The following is a 25559-nucleotide window of genomic DNA, read 5'->3' on the forward strand; positions in this document are numbered from 1 at the left end:
TAGAGAATAAACTGTGTTCTAACTGCCACAAGGTTTTTCTCTTACTCTAGCAGCTTGACAAGCACTGGCCTCGAGATAAGCAATATTAAAACAATTTGCAGCTCCACCAGATGCGGACTAATGGAACCCCTATTCCACCAGCCATCACTACAGCTTTAATGGGACAAAAGGCTTATTTCAGTAACTTTCTCCTAATAGGAAGACCACCGACCATGGACTGGCTCTGGCTAGTTTACACAGACTGCATACTTGCACTTTCCTGTCCTGAAAAGACCTTTTGACGCATGGGGTCTAATTGTAACACATGTATTATTATTATTTTTTACAGTCTATCAGGCTGGAGTGCAGTGATCTGATCATACATCAGTGCAGCCTCCATCTCTTGGGCTCAAGTGATCCTCCGGCCCCAGCCTCCTGACTAGTTGGCACCCCAAGCACACACCACCCCACCTGGTTATTTTTTACTTTTTGTAGAGATGGGGAGGTCACCATGCAGCCCAGGCATTTAACATTTAAATGGTAACTCTTCACTCCAAAGTGAACATGGGTTGTATGTTACATGCATGTTTGCTTGATAGGCATGCGGCAGGACCACCCTCATGAATATTCATAGCTCCTCCTGTCACCTGCTGAATATGCATATTTACCCAAGCTATTCAGCATAAAGCTGCTACTCCAACCCTTCCTCCGACGAAGTGCCTGTCTGTGGTCCTGGCCATTCCCCAGCCTGATGAATGGCCACCTTGTAGGCTGTAAGTCCTTACAAGAAATAAAGTCTCTCCTGTTTTTTGTTTTGCTGTGTGTTTTTGAGACGGAGTCTCTCTCGGTCGCCCAGGCTGGAGTACAGTGGCGCCATCTCGGCTCACTGCAACTTCCGCCTCCCGGGTTCAAGTGATTCAACTGCCTCAGCCTCCCGAGTAGCTGGGATTACAGGCGCGCGCCACACGCCCGGCTAATTTTCGTATTTTTAGAAGAGACGGGGTTTCGCCATGTTGGCCAGGCTGGTCTTGAACTCCTGACCTCAGGTGATCTACCCGCCTCGGCCTTCCAAAGTGCTGGGATTACAGGCGTGAGCCACCGCACCCGGCCGCCTCTCCTTTTCCAAATGTATACATTTTGATTTTCTTAACACTCCTCACTCGAGTTAGTTCACTTCGGTTGGGGGTTGATCTGCTGGCCCTCTCAGCTCAGGCTGACCTCAGCGCCCTCACTTCCGCCACTTCGGTGCCCCTCAGTCTTCTCCGCTCACTCGGACCTCACGCCTTCATGACAGGGCGTCATTTTCTTCCCTCTAACTCCTCAGCCCATAGGAGGCGCCTTGGTCCGGTACCTCTGCCCAGCAGGGCTTTTCCTCACTCGCACTTTTTCCTCGGGTCATCCTCTGCAGCCACCTCCCCACTATCCTCACCCTTCGCTCCACGTCCCGTGGCTTCCGGCCTCCCTTCCGGTGCAGGGGCCCGGCCTTGTACTCACAGCCTCGGGGGCTCTCGCCCCTCAGGCCACGCCCCTCAGCCCACAGACCCAGCGGGAAGTGACTGCAAAGCTGCAGCGCTGTAGAGGGACCGGAGGGCGGGGAGTCGGAGGTGTGTCCTCCTCGATCCTGGGCTTTGATTGGCCAAGTCTCGCGGGGGCGGGACCTCGATTGGGGGCGGGGCAGCAATCTGGGTCTTGTGGCCCTGGCTCCTCAGGTTATTCCCGGCGGCTCCGGGTTTGGAGACGAGGACGGAGAAGTGCCACTGTGTCTCGGGCAGCATGGCCGAGAAGCGGCACACAGCGGACTCCGAAGCCCAGCGGCTCCCCGACTCCTTCAAGGGTGAGCCCCGCGTCCCCTGACCCTCCCCCGTGGACCAAGCCCCCGCCCGCAGGGTGCGCTGCGTGGTCTGACAGCCGGGCTCCTGGCCAGTCTCGGCTGCTTCGGGCTGGGCGAGAACTCAAAGCCGCGGCTCCTCCCTAGTAAACTGAGCATCACGAACCCTGTTTGGCAGACTGGAGTCACGATGGAGGGGTGGCGGGGTGCCAGCGGCACGTTTCCCATCGCGCGGGCTCGAGTTATCTCGCGGCCGCCAGATGCCAGGCCCCATGCCAGCGCTGCACTATCTCGTGTCACGCACGCGGACGAGGAAACGCAGAGGGAACTGGCAGCCAGTAAGGCGGAGACCGGGACCCCCACATCTCACCCTTTGCCTACTCCCCTTCTTTCCCGACTCACCCTCTCGAAGGCCACCTCCCCACCCAGCCCTGGCCCGGCCCCAGGGTGAACGCCTTCCTCCCCCAACCCCACCTCCCGAAACTTAGACCGATTTGCAGAAGGAAGAAGTCTCTCTGACTTTCTTCTCACCTCTCTTTCTAGCTCCACTTTCTGCCCCATTTTTCCCCCTCCGCTTTCCTCTGCGTTTTGAAGAACTCTCCTTCCCGGCTTCTGTTCCTCGCCAGGAACCCTGAGTTCTCCCACCCTCACCCCCCCCCTCCCTCCCCAGTCTTCAAGGCAGAAGTTGCGAGTGGCTCAGTCTCCTTCCCCTGTGGAGAAACTGGTACTCTGGAGAGGGGATTCTAATAAAGAGAGGTGGTGGACCTCTCAGGAGTATTCACTGAGGAACTCTTAGTGATCCAGTGTTTCTAAAGATGAAATTTCAGGCAGGGTGGCAGTGAAAGCAATTTAGAGGGCTGGGTGGTCCTTTCCAGGACCCCGCAAAGAACACTACATTGGAGTCATCTATTCTGATTATTCGTAAAGCCAGCTTTATCCTGGCATCTTACCTGTAAGTTCCATTTCTCTTGTCCAGGAATCCATGTGTTCAATTCCTTCCCAGGAGCATCAAAGGAATTATAGAAATCTTTATTCCTCACTTTTTCTCTACTAAGAATGTTGCAGGATTATCTTCCCAAATGGAGAGTGTAATAGGGAGGAGTTGATGGGTTTCATCATGTTGGTCAGGCTGGTCTGAAACTCCTGACTTCAAATGATCCACACGCCTCAGCCTCCCAAAGTGCTGGGATTGCAGGCGTGAGCCACCAAGACCCCCCAGTGCCACATATTTTATGTATATATTATTTTATTGAATCTTCACAACAGATGATGTGGTAGGTATTCTAATCCCTGTATTATACTTGATGAAACTGATAGTCAAAGAAGTTAAATTACTTAAAGTCACATAGCTTGTATTTAAATCTAGATTTGACTGATTCTAAAACCTGAATAGGAAAATAATGGGCGGTAACTGTCTTTTTGATAGTTGTCTTTTCCTAGATAAGAAAGTGGGTATTAGGATGCATTCCTCAATATCCGGACCTCCTGGTGGGAAACTGCAGTGGGAAATCTGCTTGGAGTTCTTTGGGAATCAACATGATCTTTGTACTTAATGTTTATTTACAGATGAGTGGTCACAGATGAGTTTTTAACTTCCAGTTTTTTTTCTTGGTTCTACACTTAACTATTTTTTAGGCAGAAATCTTTCAAGATCTAATGAAAACCACTGCTTCCTCTCAAAAATTAGACATACAAATAAAATTTTGCATAGTCTTTTTTTTTTAAATGTAAACCTTAGAAATTTGACACTACTAGCAAAGCTATTGCTGGAATTTATTAAATAGAGGTTATTGAATGCTTTCCCTGTGCCAAAACACAGTTTAAGTGCTTTACAAACATTATTTAATTGCATTCTGTAACAGCTCCACAAGGAAAAAGTCATTATTCACCATTTCACAATAAGGATACTAAGGCTCATGTGGTAAAATCACACAGTTTCTAAAATTTTCAGCCTGGTTTCAAACCCCGGCTATCTGGTTTTCTGAACCATTTTCCCTATCCCAGAGATGGATACCAAAATGTAGAACCTTGTCTAACTTTAGTACTTTACTGAAGTTGAGAGACAATAAACAAAAAAAGCCTGGAGGAACACAGCTTCAGTGATGACTTCCAGAGGTCTGCTTGTGAAGGAAGCAGTGGAATTATAAAAGCCTAAACTCTGCCTGTTTGTCTTTGCTGAGAATTAGTCCTAGGTAGGTAAATAGGACCAGACCTAGGGCAAAATTAGTTTTTCTTAAAGGCAGTGCATTCACTTTGTAATGAAATAATGCAAGTGAATTGCAAAGAATGTATCGTTGTAATTAAGAGCCATGGCAACCAAATAAAACCCTTTGGGAGAATGTCTGAAAATAAGAAGAATCACGAGACTAATTGTTTATTTCAGTTGTTATAGCCAATCAGATCGAAGAGAACTTTGTAACTTCTTCAATAATTAATCTGAGTTATTCTGTCAGTGGTCATATATTAACTTATGGAAGACCAAGTCTTCAAAACGAGCATATTTATTTATGATTAAATAGATTTTTGGTGCCACTTGATGGTATAAATTTTACATGGTAAAAGACAGTCACTGATTCCTAGTCAGCTTTGAGAAAAAAAAAAATTAAAGATGTTGATAAAGTGATACAGATGGGATTCAAAATCAGTTTTTTTAAGAAGGCACGGAAAAGCAATTTCCTGAAAACTATTGTATGTACAAAAAAGTGAATACCCTTTCTCTGCGTCTGTCTGGTATCCTGTGCATATCTCTATCATAATGTTTATTATATAATATGTTTATCAGTTTGACTCATCTTCCCCTCCCCTCCTATAACTAAACACACTTTTTCTTTTTGAGACAAGGTCTTGCTCTGTCGCCCAGGCTGGAGTGCAATGGTGCAGTCATAGCTCACTGCAGCCTCAAGTGATCCTCCCCCCTCAGCCCCTCCAGTAGCTGGGACTACAGGTGTGCACCACCACACCCAGCTAATTTTTTAATTTTTTGTAAAGACGGGGTCTTACTCTGTTGCCCAGGCTGGTCTCAAAACTCCTGGACTCAAGCGATCCCACTTTAGCCTCCCAAAGTGCTGGGACAACAGGCATGAGGTACCACGCCTGGCCTTTAGACCACACTTTTGGTTTTTTTTTTTTTTTTTTTTTTTGAGACGGAGTCTCGCTCTGTTCCCCAGGCTGGAGTGCAGTGGCCGGATCTCAGCTCACTGCAAGCTCCGCCTCCCAGGTTTACGCCATTCTCCTGCCTCAGCCTCCCGAGTAGCTGGGACTACAGGCGCCCACCACCTCGCCCGGCTAGTTTTTTGTATTTTTTTAGTAGAGACGGGGTTTCACAGTGTTAGCCAGGATGGTCTCGATCTCCTGACCTCGTGATCCGCCCGTCTCGGCCTCCCAAAGTGCTGGGATTACAGGCTTGAGCCACCGCGCCCGGCCTAGACCACACTTTTGAAAGAGATTGTGTCCTTCTTCACTGTAGTAGCCCAGTATCAAGTATATAGTAGGTATACAAAAACATTTGTTGAAAGAAAAAGGAAGCAGGCAGGAAGATAAAAATCCCCATGGAGTAAATAACATTAAGTGTTTGCCTTAACCTTATGTTGGTGGAGCACTTTTTCTGTTTACCATTGATTTTATTAAGTTTGTTATAACCCAAGCTGTTGATTTTTTTTTTTTTTTTTTTTGGGGGGGGGGGTCCCCCCGTCCCCCCCCCCGTCCCTCCCCCCTCCCCCGGACCCCCGGGCAGTGATCTCGGCTCACTGCAAGCTCCGCCTCCCAGGTTTACGCCATTCTCCTGACTCAGCCTCCCGAGTAGCTGGGACTACAGGCGCCTGCCACCTCGCCCGGCTAGCTTTTTGTATTTTTTAGTAAAGACGGGGTTTCACCGTGTTAGCCAGGATGGTCTTGATCTCCTGACCTCATGATCCGCCTGCCTCGGCCTCCCAAAGTGCTGGGATTACAGGTGTGAGCCACCGTGCCCGGCCCAAGCTGTTGATTTTAGGGCACAGCCATTATGTTTATTATATATTATTACAGATAGACTATTTGTCTGGATGTATATTATCAATAAAAGGATTATAATTGCTAAGATAATATATTGTCCTTAATAAGAAATCTCCTTTTATTAATTAAAGCATGGAAAGAGAAGTTAGAGGTCATGGTTAGTAGAAAGAAGTGTGTGTCAATAGAAAATTAAAAAAGAATGTAGCAACAAGTGTGTGTCAATAGATAATTTTCTATTGACACACACTTGTTTCTACATTCTTTTTTAATCTTTCTCTATTTGCTGGGACTAGGAAAGAAACTTGAACTCCAAGCATTTGGCCTCACATTTCAAAGATTATCCTTGAAGATACAACCGATAAAGTCCTAAAGTCTCAGACAATGAAAACTATACTGAACTTGTGGTCCAGTTAAAGTGAGCACTATGGTGAGGTAGTAGAGTATAGTGAAATGGGAGTGGAATTTAGAATTAAAAGCTTTGGGTTGAGATCACTCTACCATCACTTAAGAGATTTGTACGAAGGATGGTCCAAGAAAATTTAGAACGCTGACTTACTGCCCCAAGTGTGGTCTGTTTCTCCTCCAGAGATTCAGTCCCCAAGCAGATTGTTAGTTGACATTTTCTCCATAGTGCCCAGATCCCAAAAGGTAATTCACTTCATAAAGAGTTTCTTCTTCTAAACTTATCAATAGTGATCTTAAAGTTGTGGTAATAATAATGGCTACTGCTTGTTGAATACTTCCTAAGTGTCAAGTCCTTTACATATTTTCTCATTTTATCTTCACAACAACTGAGTGAAAGAAGTACTGTTCTTTTCCCCCATTTTACTGATAAGAAAATTTAGTGGTAGATTTGGAATCTAACACCAAAAATGCAAGCTTTTAGCCACTGCTTAGCTGTTAATCGCAGTGAAGAACTGAGAACCTTATCATCTAGTTTTCTTCTGCTTCCATTTCCCATTTTTAAATGAAAATGATGTTACCCTCCAAATACTTATATGAGAAGAACTTAATTGTGGATAATTTTAAGATGTCCAAGTAAAAGAGCTGGAAAAAAAAAAAAAAACTTAAAAAGTGGGAGGTTTTTGTTCTATTTTCATGTATTTCAGGTCTAGATGAAATTTAATTAACTTAATACCCATTATGAAATTGTTTTTCTCTTCAATTTACCTGAACATAAATGTTTTGGTGCTTCCAGACGTGGGCCATGTTCAGCCCATTCTTCTACTTTCCTGAATTCTCTAACCTCACAGTTGGAAAAGGTCTTTTTTTTTTTTTTTTTAAAGAAAACACTTGAGGAAAGCAACTGACAACTGCTTGGGTCAGGAGATGGTTCTGTACTGTATCCCAGGATCCTGTCTGCTGTTTCAGTTTGTCTTATGTAAGAGGCAGTCTTTTCTTTTTCTCTCTCTCTTCCCCCAAAGAAACAACACACTCAACTCATCCAGCAACTATTTAACAAATGTTTTTTGAGTACCTGTTATACACTAAGTATCTTCCATATTAGCTTATTTACTCATCACACTAACCTTCTGAGGAGGTACTCTTTTTTTTTTTTTTTTTTTTGAGACGGAGTCTTGCTCTGTCGCCGGGACTGGAGTGCAGTGGCCGGATCTCAGCTCACTGCAAGCTCCGCCTCCCGGGTTTACGCCATTCTCCTGCCTCAGCCTCCAGAGTAGCTGGGACTACAGGCGCCCGCCACCTCGCCCGGCTAGTTTTTTTTGTATTTTTTAGTAGAGACGGGGTTTCACAGTGTTAGCCAGGATGGTCTCGATCTCCTGACCTCGTGATCCGCCCGTCTCAGCCTCCCAAAGTGCTGGGATTACAGGCTTGAGCCACCGCGCCCGGCCCGACTGAGGAGGTACTCTTATTAGCCCTGTGTTTAGATGGGTAGACTGAGGCACAGTTGAGTAATAAGGTACTTTCTCAAGATCACACAGCTAGTAAGTGGCTGAGCCATCTGGGAACCCATTATGCTATACTGTTTTCATAAAACCAAAATCTCATGAAGACAGACAACTGAATATAATAATTACAACTGTGATAAATATTGTTTTAAAAGGCTAAAGTGCTATTGCAGCATTATTTTAGACTGAGAGGTCCAAATTTAAAATTATTGCTGTTGCTCTCACATATTTTTTTCCTCTTGTATGGCCTGAAACATTTGAATGCAGGAAAACTACAGAAAATCCTTAAAATATTTAGGAAAGAAGACATTTATGCTTATTTACTTTCCTTATTCTTTTTGAGCTGAGCAAAGAGTAACTGTTACTGCAAATCTTTCTTAGAAGTATTAGTTCTTTTGTTTTCCTTAGTATTTCATAGTAAACACATTTTAAGCTTTATAATTCAAACCACATAGTGCTTCATCAGTATCAGTTATTTTGGTCTAGTGTTTATACCTATAGATGGATTTTAACAGGGAGGAAAAGTTACAGTCTTCACTCATGGTTTTTAACTTGATACCATCTGGCCTGTAGCTACTCTAGCCCAGAGAATAATTTCTTCTGTAGAGATTTAAGGATAAGGGCATTTGAACAGCTAAGCTGTGCCTAATTAAAATACTAATTTGAAAGGCAGGCTATAATGTGTGCTTGTTTGCTTTGAAATCGTCTCCCTTAAAGGAATTGCAAGTTGTGATCTCTAATTAAACATTACCATTTTTTTAACATATATTTATCAAGACCCTACCATGTGGTAAACTCTGCCTCTTTCTTACTTATAGCTTTTTAAATCTATCTCTCATTGTAGGATGCTGTCTTCATTTTTGTGTCTTCCATTTTTACTCCTTCTATTTCTCTTATTTTCCTTCACTTCTGTTATGCCCTTCCCTTCTTTGTCTTTTTCTCCTAAAATTCCAGTCATTTGAAAAACTTACTTATAGTAAACATTTGATTAATTGAAGAGGAATTTATATTCACTTATTCTACCTGCCCTTTTGCTGATTTTCACCAGGAGTTTTTGTTTATCAGGCCTTATAAAGGCCTTGTTTCAAAATAAGCAAAAGAGAGAAACTGAGAAGCTGGGAAATGTACCCTTATTTGAATAGCTGGAAGAAAGATCAAATGCATTATTTAATTTATGCAAGTCTTCCTCCTCAAATAAATAGTTGGCTGACATAAAACAGGAACAGCGTGTAACAGCCCATTGTCCAAATCCAGCTGACTCTGTTTCTGTATATCCCACAAGTTATGAAATAGCTCTTATATTTTTAAATGATTTTTAAAAAACAAAAGAATACTTTTTCATTACACATGAAAATTATGTGAAATTTAGATTTGTGTCCATAAAGTAAGTTTCATTGGAACAGCTGTGCTGTTTATGTAGGTAATATCTATGGCTGCTTTTGCATTGCAAAAGTAGAGTTGAGTAGTTGCAACAGACTGCAAAGCCCAAAATATTTAGTTCCTGGTTCTTTACAGGAAAAGTCTGCCAATCCTGACAAAGAATCTCTGATGAAGTATCATAGTGGCCAAAAGTAACAGTTAATCCTGAATACATATGTTTTTAAGAAGAAAGTTAAAAAATTGCCAAGACTTTTCAATTTGACCTACTGTTACCCCTAAAAAGTGCTGCTACAAATGAATAGCATGTGTTTTTGAGACTAAACTTCCAGCCCTTCTGTCTTGCCCCACCCAGTGGGACTGGTCTCATCAATTTACCACATAAAGTGTTTTATTTGCACTCTGTGAAGGCAGAAGGAAAAAAGTGTCCATTAACTGTTGCAGTTTAGGTATTTCAGTAATTCCTTAGCCCATCCTTTCCTTTTTGTGTACAATAATGCTTATGACTCTCAGTCAGATTCTCAGCGGAGGAAATCCAGTTATCTTTTGAACTTGATGATAATATAGTCTCAGTAATGAATGGATTTATCCACATGATTTCCAGTAGCGCTAAGGTTAATAGATCTGAAAGTAAATCAGCTGATGGGGAACGGGAACAACTACAGCCCTCTGGACTAATCAGCCTGTGTTGTCATCTTGGAAAGAATGTTTAACTGCCTTTCCAGAAGCTTACCCAACAGAAATTACTACACAACTTGTCATTTTTCATTTGTTTCATGGTTTGGTTGGTTTTCTTTTGTTTCTTCCTACAAGGTCTTTAGCCTTATTACTTTGGAACTTCAGGAGGCATATTTTACACCCTCTTCACAGATTTTTGTAAACATTATAAATACTCATGTGTGCAAGGAGGAGCTACATTGTGGCTAACATGTCATAGGAATTCACAAATGGTAGTTATCAGGAGTAGTAATAAAAGATACCTTCAGAATGAGAGAATTTTAAGAGTTGTATAATTTCATCTCTTCGGAAAAATTAATTTACATAGGAAATAAGCAGGTACAGAAACATTGCTAAAAGTATATTCAATGCAGCAGTTTCTAAGTGAGAAATTTGGACACAACAAATTTCATCATGTGAAACAATGGAATTAGTTAATCTTTAATAATGATAAAGAATATGTACTGATAATGAAAGAGTGTTCGTGACATGGATGGGAGGGAGAATATTTTAAATCACTGTGTGTACCATTCTTTCATTATTGAAAAAATGTAGGCTAGAAAAGGTTTAAAAGATGTATATCAAGGAAAAAAACATCCAGAGATAAAGTATAGATAATTTTTCTGGTTGTTGAGCTATTATTTCTAATTTTTGTAGTAACTTTTGCTTTTAAAGTAAAAAAGCAATTTTAGAAAATGTATGTGAGTTTCCTGGAGGTAAGCCCAACTTGAATGTTCAATACAAAAATTCAAATGTATAGGCTTATGTCCATATTCAGACCCTTTGATTAGTTAAAAGTTTATTCTACTGCCATTTTGGTAATAAAAGAAAAAAAATACTCTAAACCAGGGGTCCCCAACTCCCAGGCCACAGATGGATCAGATCAGCAGCATTAGATTCTCATAAGAGCACAAACCCTGTTGTAAACTGCACATGTGAGGGATCTAGGTTGTGTGCTCCTTATGAGAACCTAATGCCTGATGATCTGTGGTGGAACAGTTTCATCACAAAACCATGCTCCCCCACCCTTTCCCATGGAAAAATTGTCTTGCACGAAACTGGTCCCTGGTGCCAAAAAGGTTGGGGACCATTGCTCTAACCTATGGTAAAGTAGTATTTACAACCAAGTATCATAGGATCCCTAATTTTTAGGAATGTTCTCACCCAGCAGAATATCAACAAGTGTATTAACCAAAATATCACTATTTGTCCCTTTCCCCATGAAACTGGTAGGAAGGATTCAGTCCTAAAGTAATACATGGGAAACTTCAAGTAAATGAATTTCATGAGATTTTAGTGAGTGAGAATTTCTTTTATTCCCAGAAGTGGTAGATGACTAAGGGTTCATTTATAAGCCTGCTAGAGTTTAAGCCTCACCTCTGAGCTACACATTTATAGCACAACGTGCCATAAATAGGCACAGCTGGAATTAAGAGGGCTTCCTCTGTAAAAACATCAGATTTCATTCTCAGAACTCTAGTGATGCATTCCCAACTTAGGTACTGTGTACCTTTTTAAGGTGTAACCAGGTGGGAAAGAATTTTAAGAGTTGAAGATAGGATACTTTCATTTTAAAGGCATTAGAAAAATATGAAAGTGCCATTTTCCCAGTGTATACACTGATTATTTCTAGCCAAGCGTTTGATATGTGAAAGACCAAATCCAGTTTTCAAAATGTGTACATAATTCCTTGTTCCTGGTGATTTGCAATCCCATATGCACATCCGGGGTTTTCAAAAACACAATGTGACAATGGGAACTGACACAAAAAAACTGGGCTGAACTTTTTGGCTTGTCCTCATGTAGATCTCCTCATAAATGAACTTCTTGAGCGTCTTTGAATGTCCCAGCCTAGCCAGACTGGGGGCAGATATGAAGCAAAGGGCAAATTAAATTGTTTAAGAGGCTTTTGATCAAAAAGGGTAAGTGCTGTTTTCCCATTTTTCTTCATGAAGATACAAACACTTAAGTAAAATAGAAGGATTACAGAAAACTATCATCTAAATTTACTAATTATTATCTGTATTCTACAAGGCCAGCCTGCTAATCTTTACTTTTCACCAGTAAGGAAACTAAGGTTCAAAGAGGTAAAGATCATGCAACTAAGAAGTATCAGAACTGAAATTCAAACACAATTACTCCTCGTTCTCAGGGAATCTCAGTGTAATAAGGGATATAAATGCACAAGAAATTAAAATATTAGATTAAAAAATAATAAAAGATTAAAATCCACTTTGGAAGGTCAATTGAAAATAAATACAAAATAAAAGATTAGACAAGATATAAGTGCCATAAGATAATTTTCAAAAAATGCTATCAAGATTCAAAGGAAAGAAAAAAAACATATCTAGCTAGAAAACTTGCTGAGAAGTATTTTATTTTATATCTACTCTATGCAGGATAGTGTGCTAGACATTGAGAATATAAAAGTGAATAAGCAACATCCCTGCCCTCAGGGAGTTTTTACTCTAGTATGTTATGGAAAACCTGAACAGTATTTGAAAAGGCACCAAATGATATCAGATAAATAGTATTTGTGGTCAGTCTGTCCTTGTTTGGAATTCATTTCACCCTGGAAACCTAGACCTATGTCTGTCACAGAGCCTTGAAACTGTCTTTTGATATAAATAGGCATGGCTGGCATGAAGAGGACTTCCTTTGTAAAAATATCAGATTTCATTCTCAGAACTCCAGCCATGCTTTCCCGGTTTGGATACCATCTTGAGAAAGTGCTTCAACCATGAAAACATCCTTAATGAAGATTTTTTTATTCAGGGTTAAATTTAGAACACGGGCTTTGGAGTAAGATGACCCATATTTGAGTCCCAGGTCCTCTGTTGTGTGACTTCCGGGAAGTTAAATGTTGCTTTAGTTAACTCATTTGTAAAAGGGAGTTAAAAATGCCCTCACAGGCTGTCGTAATAGTTAAATGAAATACATGTCTAAAGTAACTTTAAAAACTTCCTGAGATATAGAAAACCCCTCAAAACAGCCACTGTTGTTATGATCAGTTATGGTAGTACTAGATAGTTTTCTTCACAAACAGTCCTATGGCTCTGCTTTGAATATTTTCTCGATGAATATGTGTGTACCCCCTAAATTATAACTTAGAAACCTCCAGGATTACTTTAGATCATTTTATTTAAGTATACATGAAAACATTTATCTCACACTATGACACAGGATCAGAAAATTACAAAGTCACATACAACCCAAGTACTCACTATATTTCTGATTTTTCATCCTATGTTTTAGAGCACTTGACGTGGGTGCCAACATGGGTTTCTCTTCTCCCATGTTCCCAGCCTGAACACTCTGCTTATTTCTTCGCCTCCTATTTATTCCAAGCCCCATCTTACTGCCATTTTGCCCTTTCTTCTGAGCAGTAACATGTGCCTGGCATACCTTTTCTCCCCTCTGTCATTAAAATAGCTCCTGAAAATGCAGCAGAAGCCTTCCAAGTGGTTGATAAGAAAACTTGTTATATCCCTTGGCCTTCTCAGTCCCTATGTCCTCTACAGAAAGGAAAAGCAAACTAAAAATGACGATGACACTGGATACAGAAAATAGGAACACAGCGTATGGGGTGATGGGAGTTCCCAGGATGATGGTGAAAGCAACTGCAGAATGATAGCCGTGCACACTAGATGAGGGAAGTCCACACAAGGCTCTGAGAGAGAATTCTTTCAGAAGATACAATTGATAGTATACCTGACCCCTTTGAGAGGAAATTTAGGCAATTGATTTAAGGTTGGATCAATAAGTACATTGAAAACTGAACAAAGGGAAAAAATAAGACAGTAACTCCAGAAAAAACAAAAATGGTACAGGAAGAGAAAACCAGTGATACCTCACTACTTGGCTTAGCTTTGAATTGCATTTATAAATTCATAATATAAAATCTCATATTGATCTAAATGAAGTTATGATGTAATTATATTGGAAAGATGGGTATAAGTATGTGGTGGGGGTAAGAGGGAGGAAAGAGAACTAAATCCTTTTCTGTAGTAGAAAGTTAATAGTCCTCAAAACTGAAAAAGCAAGAAGTAACAAAACAAGCATTTCCTTCCTTCCTCCTTCCTTCCTTCCTTCCTTCCTTCCTTCCTTCCTTCCTTCCTTCCTCCCTCCCTCCCTCCCTCCCCTCCCTTTCCTCGTTTTGTTGCCCAGGCTGGGGTGCATCACATCTCACTGCAGCCATGAACTCTCAGACTCAAACAATCCCCCTATTTCAGTCTCCTCAGTAGCTGGGACTACAGGTGTGTGCACCACACCAAGCTAATTTTTTTTTAAAGTTTCAAGTAGAGATGGGTTGCCCATAATGGTCTCAAACTCCTGAGCTCAAGCAATCCTCCCATCTCGGCCTCCCAAAGTGCTGGGATTACAGGTGTGAGCCACCATGCCTGGCAGAAGCATATTATTATTATTTTTTTTTTCTAAAGTAGAGAAAGAATCTCCCTATGTTGCCCAGGCTAGGCTCAAACTCCTAGGCTCAAGGGATCCTCCCTTCTCAGCCCTCCGAAGTACTGGGATTACAGGCGTGAGCCACTGCACCCAGCCGCAAAGCATATTATTTAGAAACATGGAGGTAGATACCAAAATGGTCAAAGTAGCAAATGTTTTTGAGGAAGAGGAAATTGGAAGAGGTGAGCATGGGAATGCCCTTTTTTGTACTAATCTTATAGAATGGTTTGACTTTTTTTTTTTTTTTTTTTTTTTTGAGACGGAGTCTCGCTCTGTCACCCAGGCTGGAGTGCTGTGGCCGGATCTCAGCTCACTGCAAGCTCCGCCTCCCGGGTTCACGCCATTCTCCTGCCTCAGCCTCCCGGGTAGCTGGGACTACAGGCGCCGCCACGTCGCCCGGCTAGTTTTTTTGTAGTTTTTAGTAGAGACGGGGTTTCACTGTGTTAGCCAGGATGGTTTCGATCTCCTGACCTCGTGATCCGCCCGTCTCGGCCTCCCAAAGTGCTGGGATTACAGGCTTGAGCCACCGCGCCCGGCCTGGTTTGACTTTTTAAACTTTATGCAAGTGTGACTTCAAAAACACAAATGCATAGCCACGAAGGCCAAAAAAGAAGGTGAAAGAGAAATAGCTACAGGGGAGAAAAATAGGTTACACAATTTATTTATTTATTTATTTAAAAAAATATCATTTAAGGCTGGGCGCAGTGGCTTATGCCTGTAATCCCAGCACTTTGGAAGGCCGTGGTGGGCAGATCATTTGATGTCAGGAGTTCGAGACCAGCGTGGCCAACGTGGTGAAACCTCCTCTCTACTAAATACAAAAAGTAGCTGGGCATGGTGACGGGTGGCTGTAATCCCAGCTACTCAGGAGACTGAGACAGGAGAATTGCATGAACCCGGGAAGTGGAAGTTCCAGTGAGGTGAGATTGTCTACTGCACTCCAGCCTGGGCAACAGAGCGAGACTGTCTCAAAAATAAATGAATAAATAATTTAAAAATATGGTGTGTACACAAGGAAAGTTTTCAAAGAATATACCAAAATACCTCTGAATTTAAAGTAATTTTCCCTCCTTTGTTATACTCTGTGAATTTTTTGCAACATTACCTTTGTAAGCAGACGGAAAAGCTGTTTCATATTACAGGAACAGGAAGCAATTAGAAATGTGAGAGGAAAACTATGTACAAAGATGTTCACTACAACACTGTTTATAGCACTGAGAAATCAGCCTGTGCAATCAGGAAGTGGGCAATAAATGATGCTGCATAAACCTAACGAAATATTTTACAGGTGTAATTTTTAAAAAGAGGCTCTAAACAACTTTATACTCATACCATATGGTTTTCACCTTTAATCATATTGTACTCCTAGCTAAAATGCTCTAATGCCTTTTCCCTCTTTCCCTTTTCTTTTCTTCTTTTCTTTGCTTTGCTTTGCTTGTCTTTGCTTTCTCTCTTTCATTCTTTCTCTCTCTTTTCTTTTGTTTTTTTGAGGCAGAGTCTCGTCGCCCGGGCTGGAGTGCTGTGGCCGGATCTCAGCTCACTGCAAGCTCCACCTCCCGGATTTACGCCATTCTCCTGACTCAGCCTCCCGAGTAGCTGGGACTACAGGAGCCCGCCACCTCGCCCGGCTAGTTTTTGTATTTTTAGTAGAGACGAGGTTTCACCGTGTTAGCCAGGATGGTCTCGATCTCCTGACCTCGTGATCCGCCCGTCTCGGCCTCCCAAAGTGCTGGGATTACAGGCTTGAGCCACCGCGCCCAGCCTCCACTTTCTTTTCATTGATATTTTCTTACCATTATATACTGCAAGAAACTCTGAGAGCCACCATCACCTCCCCACCCCGTTCCATTCTCACCTCCATCCTAACTGCATGAGTTATCTCATTATGTGTCTTCGAAATATTCTGAACAGATACTCTATATCTGTACTTACCACCTAACATTATAATTATGTGTTTGTCTGACTTTCCCACTAAACTTTAACCCTGAAAGCTGGGATTGGGTCTTATTCATTGTTATCACTTCAGTACAAAGCAGAGGGCCTAATAAATAGTAGATGCTTAATAAATGTTTGCTGAATAAAGTAGTGAGTAATGTGGAAATATACTTGTGTTATGGCATTACATAGATAAAGGAAAGTAGTACCTACATTTCAGGGCTATATGAGGATTAGATGGGGAAATTCATGTAAAACAGCTGGTGTAATGCCAAGCACATAGGTGTTCAGCAAATGGTAAGGATGAAGATGGTGGTGATTATGCTAGTAACAGTTGTAAGAGTTGTATATTTTTTGTTTTCAACAGACAGCCCCAGTAAGGGCCTTGGACCTTGCGGATGGATTTTGGTGGCATTCTCATTCTTATTCACAGTTATAACTTTCCCAATCTCAATCTGGATGTGCATAAAGGTAAGGAACATTTCCTTCACTTCTGGGAAGGGGTCAACTCCTACCTCCATACGCCTATTCGTGTGTGCCTATGTGTGTGTGTGAGAAAGAGACAGACTGTCTCTCTGTTATAATTCTTATTTCTTCATCCTTCCTTTGGAAAATTTCTTCTACTCACCTATTAAGATGGAACCTTAAAACTTGTTTCAGCTATTGCCCTTCCACGTGGGCTAAAGTAAGGATCACCATCAAAAGTGTCTTGGGGCCAGGGATGTGAGATGGTTCTGAGAGAACAAGTTCTTCAGAGTTAGGATGATGGGGTTTGACTGCTGGCTTTACTGTTGATTGTATGACCCTTGCTGTTTCCTCACCTGTAAAATGGGAGAAAGTAACAGTACCTACTTCACAGGACTGTTGCGAGGATTAAATGAATTAGTGTGTCTAAATGTACTTATGCCTGGCACGTCATAAATACCCTCGGTGCTGGTTATTTTTTTCTACAAAGTTGTTAATACTTTGATATTATGACTATCATTTACATATTTCTAAGAAGATAAAATATGTTCCAAGCATTTTCAGATCAATTTATTCTCAAGGGAATCAGAGGAAAAACTGTGAAGACTTCAGCTTTTTGTTTTCTGAATTAACAGTGCATGAGTAATTTTTTTTTTTTTTTTTGAGCCGGAGTCTCGCTGGGTCGCCCAGGCTGGAGTACAGTGGCGCGATCTCAGCTCACTGCAACCTCCGCCTCCCGGGTTCAAGTGATTCTCCTGCCTCAGCCTCCCATGTAGCTGGGATTATTATTATTATTATTATTATTATTTTATTTTATTTTTTTTGAGATGGAGTCACCCTGTTGCCCAGGCTGGAGTGCAGTGGTGCAATCTCAGCTCACTGCAACCACCAGCTTCTAGGTTCAAGTGATTCTCCTGCCTCAGCCTCCCAAGTAGCTGGGATTGCAGGTGCCCACCACCATACCTGGATAATTTTTGTATTTTTAGTAGAAACGGGGTTTCACCATGTTGGCCAGGCTGGTCTTGAACTCCTGACCTCCGTGATCTGCCCGTCTGGGTTTCCCAGAATGCTGAGATTACAGGCGTGAGCCACCGTGCCTGGCCTGCATGAGTAACTGAATAACAATGTTAATAGCTGAGGAGTGAGGTTATGGATTTGTTTCTGTATACTGTTCTGTCCTTCCTAAATTTATACAGTGAATATCTACTGCTTTTGTAATCAGTAAGAATATAATAAATATGCTTTGGAAGGTAAACATTGAACATATGATTTATAGATATGATCTGGATCTAAAGAAAAAAGATGAGGCATCTGATCTGTTTAGGGCAGAAATATATATTTAAGAAGCCATGCATGTAAATATTTGTACTCTTCATGTTAAATTATCATTCATGTTTTTATTCTAGATTATAAAAGAATATGAAAGAGCCATCATCTTTAGACTGGGTCGCATTTTACAAGGAGGAGCCAAAGGACCTGGTCAGTACTGGGATTCTAGATTGTTGATCTGAAACCTGAGGTTCTTTATTTTTATTTTTATTTAGTTGTTTTTTTAAAGACAGGGTATCATTCTGTCACCCAGGCTGGAGTGCAGTGGCATGCTTATGTCTCACTGCAGCCTTGAACTCCTGACCTCAAGCAATCTGCCCACCCCAGCCTCCCAAATCTCTAGGATTACAGACGTGAGCCACCGTGCCCAGCCTAAAATTTTTTTATTGATGTGATTTCCCTTATGAGGGCCTCTTCTACTCTGTCTTAGAAAATAGTTCATGTAGCAGAAGTTGTGTAACAATAGCAGTGGCTCCAGCCAGTCTTTTGTTACTTACCCTTTCCTTCCTACCCTTCCCCTCCCCTTCCCATTTGAGCTGGTAAGATTACCACTTAGGCCAAGAATAGTACAGCTATACAAATTTGAGCATGAGAATCTCTACCAAAGAAAGACTTTCAGTCATTTATTTGGCAAACTTCAATTAAGCTCCTACTGTGTTCCAGGCTCTGGGAATTCAAGGGAGACTAAAACTCAAGGATCTCCCTATTTAGTGGTGGGGACCAACAAGGAAACAGATAGCTACAATCCTATGTGATAAGTATTATGATCAGGTACTCACAGAGAGCTGTGAGAAAAGAGAAAACCCGAGAAGTGTTACTGATCCAAACTAGTAGTAGGCTGAGGCAAGTCTTTCTGGAAGTTACATCTTGACTGAGTCTTGAGGTCTGAAAGGTGTTAACCAACAGGAGGTGTTTGCAATGGAAATAGCAACATACACAAAGCAACAAAGAGGAGAGTATTGCAGATTCAAGAAACTGCAAGTAGATGGTCCAGCAAGAGGGCAGGGTGTGAAGAGAGGGGAAGTGGCTGAAGAGGGGAACAAAGGCAGGACCATGCATGGGGCAGGGTTTGTATTTTAGAGGGGATTGCTCTGCTTGCAGCTTAGGAAATATATTATAAGAGAGAAACTACAAAAAATAGAAGGATGGCCTGGGAAATGATCGCATTGGTCCCGGTGGGGCGGTGGTGGGAAGAGTGATAGCAACAGTGGATTAAGGAAATTAACTCCACAGACTTTAGTGGGGACAGTCAAATGTGGGAAGTAAGCAAGAGGAATCAACGTTATCGTACCTGGCTTCTGGCTCATTCACGAAGATGAACTGATGACTTTTCTGTTCATTAGGTTGATCCTCTTAAAACTGAATGGAGAAGTGAACTGATTAGGTTGCTGTGTCTGTATAATGTGTGTATCTTTGTTGCAGGTTTGTTTTTTATTCTGCCATGCACTGACAGCTTCATCAAAGTGGACATGAGAACTATTTCATTTGATATTCCTCCTCAGGAGGTAAGGTTTTCTTTGAATAACTGAGATATCATATGTGAAAGTGCTTTATAATGAGGGACAGCATAGTTAGAACATAGGCTTTATTCATTTTAAATTTTTTTTTTAATTGAGATAGAGTCTTGCTCTGTTGCCCAGGCTGGAGTGCAGTAGTGTGATCTTGGCTCACTGCAACCTCTGCCGCCTGGGTTCAAGTGATTCTCATGCCTCAGCCTCCCAAGTAACAGACTACAGACATGCACCACCACACCCAGCTACTTTTTTTCTATTTTTGGTAGAGACGGGGTTTTGCCATTTTGGCCAGGCTGGTCTCAAACTCCCGACCTCAGGTAATCTGCCCTGGCTTCCTAAAGTGCTGGGATTACAGGCGTGAGCCACCGTGCCTGACTAGAGAATAGGCTTTAGATCTTGACCGCCTTCAGCATTTCTAGCTCAGTGACCTTAAGCAAGTCCTTTAACTTTTCTGTGCTTCAGTTTCCTCATCCAGAAAATAGAGATTGTAATAGTAAGAACTACTGTATAGGGTGGTTCTGAGAAGTGCTTAGAGCAATGACTGATAAGTAGTAAGTGCTGTATAAGTTCTTACTGTTAGTATTACAGTTGACCCTTTGCGTGCATAGGTTTTGCATACAGGGATTCAGCCAACCACAGACTGAAAAGATTAGGAAAAAAACTCCACAAAGATCCAAAAAGCAAAATTTGAATTTATCATACAACAAGTATGGCACTGAATCCACATGAATGAAGTAATGTGTAGGTATTGTGTTAGATAATATAAGTAATCTACAGATGATTTAAAGTATACAGGAAAATGTACATAGATTATATGGTTGGCTCCATGGATCAAAAATATTTGGGGAAAAAAGCAATAAACAATGATACAATAATACAAATTTTAAAAAACAGTATAGTATAGCAGCTATTTACATAGTATTTATATTGTGTTAAGTGTTATAAGTACTCTGGAAAGGATTTAATGTATAAAGGAGGATGTGCATAAATTGTATGCGAATATTGTGCCACTGTATATAAGGGACTTGAACATCTTGGATTTTGGTATCCTCTGGGAGTCCTAGAATCAATCTCCCACAGCTACCGAGGGATGATTATTAGAAAATATAGTGTAATGCTAATGAAAGTATAATAATATCATCATTGTTATTACTATCACCATTTTTATTACCACGTTTCTCTTCTATGGGTTTCTGATAGAAAACCCTATTTAGTACAATTTTTTTTCTTCTTAAGGTTTTATTCTAGATAAATTGGTTAGAAACCAAAGAATTAGAAACTGCTTGTTGGGCATTTTAGATAAAACATAATATTTTATACTAATGATTATTTTGTGCCTTTTCAAACTACTTCACAAATATTATCATAGATGAAACTCACGGCAGAATCCCTAGAAAGTATATAGTTGCAGTGAAACAAAGGAATTCCTCTAAATTACAGTGGCAGAGCCAAGACTAAAATTGAGCTCTTCGGATTCCCTGTATAGTGCTGCTTTTTCCACAGCTCTGTGCTAAATGCATTGTACATGAGCTCCCTTATAGCCCCTGAAAAAGTGATGGCCATCCTGGGAACCATGTCCTTAGGAGGCATAATAACCATTGCATACAGAAAACCTAAAAACACCATGAAGTGGGAAGGACAGAAGAATGCTGTCAGTGTTTCCTGGCCAAAGGCCAGATACTCAGCATGGTGATGGAGCCTGGCCATGTTGCCTTCTCATGTCACAAATACCAGAAACCCAGCTTAGGAATTTCCTTGTTGGTACTGATCCAAGAAGTGGGTGAGGTCAGACTTTATAATCCACCCGAAGTTAGTGATGCCAGAAGTGATTTTGCCCACATTTTACTCATAAGAGCAGGACTTAGAGTATCACCATATTCCCTGTATGTTTTCCCATCGTCTAGGGAAGATTGAGTCTCAGAAGGAGCCTCTTTCAGGGTAGCTGGGCATTCTGGCGTTTTCCACTATAAACGTTATAGACATCTGGCAGAGTTGCTGTTTAAGCTTCTGCTTTCCAGTGGCTCTTTCCTCTTCTGCAAGCTGCTGAATGCAAAGCAGATTAGAACTTGGCAAGCAATCCTTTTTTTGATCCCCTGTGAAGTTTCTGTAAAGGGAGATAAACCCTTGCCTATGATAAACGGTAGGCAGAGAAGCTGTAGCTTTAGAAAGAAGCTGTGGCAAAGTCAAAGTGGCAAGAATTTGGGAATGACACATTTTCCCATCATGTCATGGGAAATAATTAGTTTTCATACAAGATGGTAATACACTGTACATTTATTTATAAATCCTCCACTTCTCTTCCATGTTAGAAGTATTTTGAGATTACTGAAAAAGGATCACTGCTTTGATGTCTGGCAGGGCTCAACAGCCATGTAACAACATTGTTGTTATTACCTTCCATTTACATAGCTGTTTACTCTTTCAAAAGGGCTTCATTCCCAAGTATGTTCTTATTTGATCTTCACAGAAACTTGAGTAGAATTAGGCAGGATTATTAGTGCCGTCTCACAAATGAGGAATCCTTAGGTCAAATGGGTTAAAAGCCTTGCTAGAGGCCATCCGGGGACCTGAAGGCAGAGCTGGGACTACAGTTCAGGTCTCCTAACTCTCACTCCTTTGCTCCTCATCAGTCACTGTTCTCAGGACCACATTTCAGTTCAGTTCATCTCTCATTTATTGACTACCCGCTATGTTTCAAGCACTCCGTCAGTGCTAGAGTTACCAAGAATTGCCCTTAAGAAATTCATACCCAAAGAGAGAAGTAGAAATGTGAATAAATAATATCACTACAATAAGATGCAGTGGAAGTGCAAGGGAAGAGTGCTTAACTCTGCCAAGTAAGTCAAGAAAGTTTCACAGAGAGAAGGACATTTAAATGATCAGTAGAAAGGTGCCAGCCTGATGTTGTCAGTGAGAGAGGCTGGAATTCCCAGGCTGGAGCACTCTTCCTGCCTCAGCCTCCTGAGTAGCTGGAGCTACAGGTGTATGCCATCATGCCCAGCTGGCTTATTTATTGTCTAAATTAACTTATTACAGTTAATCAAGTCAAGGTTTTATTCGGTAAAGTTACCACCGTTATCCAAGATGAAATAATATGACAGCTTTTATGTGCCAGGAACTTTTCTGAGCACTTGAATGTATTTAGCGCACTAATTCTAGCAACAATGCAAAGTAGGTATTATAATTAATCTCTACTTTACAAATAAGATAACTGAGTCCCAGTAAGTTTAAGTGATTGATGTAACTGTTTTCCTGGAGCCTCTCACTCAGATAACTTTTTAGCTTAAAACAAAATTATGTCGTGTTTAGCATTTTTATGTAGCATGCTGTAAAATATGTTTTTGTTCTGACCTTGCCCTTTAAAAACATTCCTCTTGCACTTTTTGTTCCAGTAATATTTTGCAACTTGTAGTTTATCAAACCTTGACTCTCTAGTGCCTCTCTCTTGAATGTTCTTCCACTCCACCCAACACCCTCAGAAAAATTGTATTCCTTTCTTCAAGATTCAATTCAGTATCACCCCTGCCATGCACAGCTGCCCCTAAAAGCTTCCTTTGATTCCCTAACCTCCTTCAAAGTAGGAACCAAGTTTTTTCCTACCTTAATCCCTGGTACCTAGTACAGTGCCTGCTGTTGAGTGATATCTCAATATTATTTGTATGATTGAATGAATTAATGGACTTGAATAAATACATTTATTTTATTAAATTTTAAAAGATATAATTAACTTTATGATGCCTTACTAAAGAAAATCGGCTAGTATTATAAGATATTCTGTAGAATAACATTCCTTACAGTTATGTTAAAAAAAAAAAAAAAACCATTGACAGATGTAAAATTGCTTCCTTCATCTTGTAGATCCTCACTAAGGATTCAGTGACAATTAGCGTGGATGGTGTGGTCTATTACCGTGTTCAGAATGCAACCCTGGCTGTGGCAAATATCACCAATGCTGACTCAGCCACCCGTCTTTTGGCACAAACTACTCTGAGGAATGTTCTGGGCACCAAGAACCTTTCTCAGATCCTCTCTGACAGAGAAGAAATCGCACACAACATGCAGGTGGGGAGTGCGTCAATGCTGTTACCTCCCAAAAATTGAAAAATGAAGCAAAGGGTCAATGGTTGTTTGAGAACCTTTTATTAATTCAAGTTGTGGGGGGTCTGTGGCCTTTTATTTTCCTTCATCGTAAAATTTTTAAAATTTGGTTTTTCACATCAGCGGTTCATGAGTTAATAACACTCATGTGTACATTTTTAAAAAATTTTCTTCAGTGTGTATTTTTTTCCAGAATCAATAATAACCTTTTTGTTTAGAACAGAAGCTATTCTACAAGATAGTGTAGGTATTCCTAAAGCTTTATTCTGTGTGTGAGTCCCATGAATGATAACCGTTGTGCTTTCCAGTCTTTCTTGAGTTACAGATATTCAGTTAAGCATAGCTTGTTCAGAAAAGATAGAGTGCTGTAAGTCTGGATTCTTGTTATTTGTATATGCTTCGTTGTGGGTAAAATCTATGATCGTATTTGATATCCACAACAACCTATGAAATAAATGTGTGGTTTCATTCGCGTGACATTCTAAAGGAAGGAAGTTAAAGCACAAAGGAGTAATATGGCTTACACAGAGTCACATTAGCTCAGGAGTTGGCAAACTGTAGCCTACAGGCTGTAGTTTTTGTAAGTAAAGTTTGACTGGAGTATAGCCACAGCCATTTATTTATATATTATCCATGGCTGCTTTTGACTACAACACCTGGGTTAAATAGTTGAGACAGAGACTACAAATAAACAATCACTATATGGCCCTTTTAGAAGAAGCTTGCTAACCCCTGCATTAGCTTGCAAGCAACAGAATCAGGATTAGTGAGCTAGCTCCTGCATCACCATTCTTTCCACCGTGGAGTAACTGTCTCTCCACTACTCTCCCCAGCACCTTATCTCTTCCGAATCCCAGTGAATACAGCCTCTGTCGGCATCTGGGCTGAGCAGATTTAGCTTGTCTTCTCTCTTCCTAACAGTCTACTCTGGATGATGCCACTGATGCCTGGGGAATAAAGGTGGAGCGTGTGGAAATCAAGGATGTGAAACTCCCTGTGCAGCTCCAGAGAGCCATGGCTGCAGAAGCAGAAGCATCCCGTGAGGCCCGCGCCAAGGTAACATTTTCTTAAAACTTGTTTGTCTTACTGAGTTTTCTCTTTTATTAATAATTATAACAAAGTGAAACATGCTTGCTGTGAAAGATTGAAATAATCTTGAAGTGGTAAAGTTAGTAGAAGTGAAAGCCCTCCCTGTAACTTCAAATCATATTCCCCCAGAGGTCACCACCCTTTTTTTTTTTTTTTTTTTTTTGAGACGGACTGTCGCTCTGTGGCCCAGGCTGGAGTGCAGTGGCCAGATCTCAGCTCACTGCAAGCTCCGCCTCCCGGGTTCATGCCATTCTCCTGCCTCAGCCTCCCAAGTAGCTGGGACTACAGGCGCCCGCCACCTCGCCCAGCTAGTTTTTTGTAGTTTTTAGTAGAGACAGGGTTTCACCGTGTTAGCCAGGATGGTCTCTATCTCCTGACCTCGTGAACCGGCCGTTTCGGCCTCCCAAAGTGCTGGGATTCCAGGCTTGAGCCACTGCGCCCGGCCCCCCAACTCTTAACAGTTGACTGTATTTGGATTTTATTTGACCAGGGTTTTGGATTACTGGCTTGTTTGTTTTACAAAAGTAGGGTTATACTGCACATGTTGTTCTGTGCTCTGCTTTTTTCATTTAATATCAATATCTGTGGGCATATCAGTACATATAGACTTACCTCATTCTTTTATGACTGTGTGTACCATACTTTATTCTCCCAATTCATTATTAAGGACAAATTAACAATTCCAGCTTTGGAGCAAGTGGGTCATCATTCCATCCATACCACCCATCTCTTACTTATTTTTGGCTTCTTTTTTGTTCTTTTTCTTTTCTCTGGATCTTTTTCCCTTTTACTGTTTCCTACTCCTCATTCTCTCTTTTCCTCTTGTTTACATTCTCTTACTTTGACATCTGCCTTTTTTCTTCCTTCTTT

The 25559-nt window shown here is 41.2% G+C and overlaps 1 protein-coding gene across 1 annotated transcript in view; it reads left to right on the plus strand.

Moving 5' to 3' along the window:
• Positions 1–1640: 1640 nt before the first annotated feature.
• Positions 1641–25559, plus strand: part of STOM (stomatin) — a 32527-nt gene continuing 8608 nt past the window's right edge. Inside the window, exons 1-6 of the mRNA XM_023223678.1 lie at positions 1641–1813; positions 16562–16665; positions 18066–18138; positions 19411–19493; positions 23361–23564; positions 24522–24656. Coding sequence (XP_023079446.1) covers positions 1753–1813; positions 16562–16665; positions 18066–18138; positions 19411–19493; positions 23361–23564; positions 24522–24656 — 660 coding nt within the window. The 5' untranslated portion in view covers positions 1641–1752. The remainder of the gene's footprint in view (positions 1814–16561; positions 16666–18065; positions 18139–19410; positions 19494–23360; positions 23565–24521; positions 24657–25559) is intronic.

The sequence above is a fragment of the Piliocolobus tephrosceles genome, chromosome 14 (genome assembly GCF_002776525.5).
Source record: "Piliocolobus tephrosceles isolate RC106 chromosome 14, ASM277652v3, whole genome shotgun sequence".
NCBI classification, from domain to species: Eukaryota; Metazoa; Chordata; class Mammalia; order Primates; family Cercopithecidae; genus Piliocolobus; species Piliocolobus tephrosceles.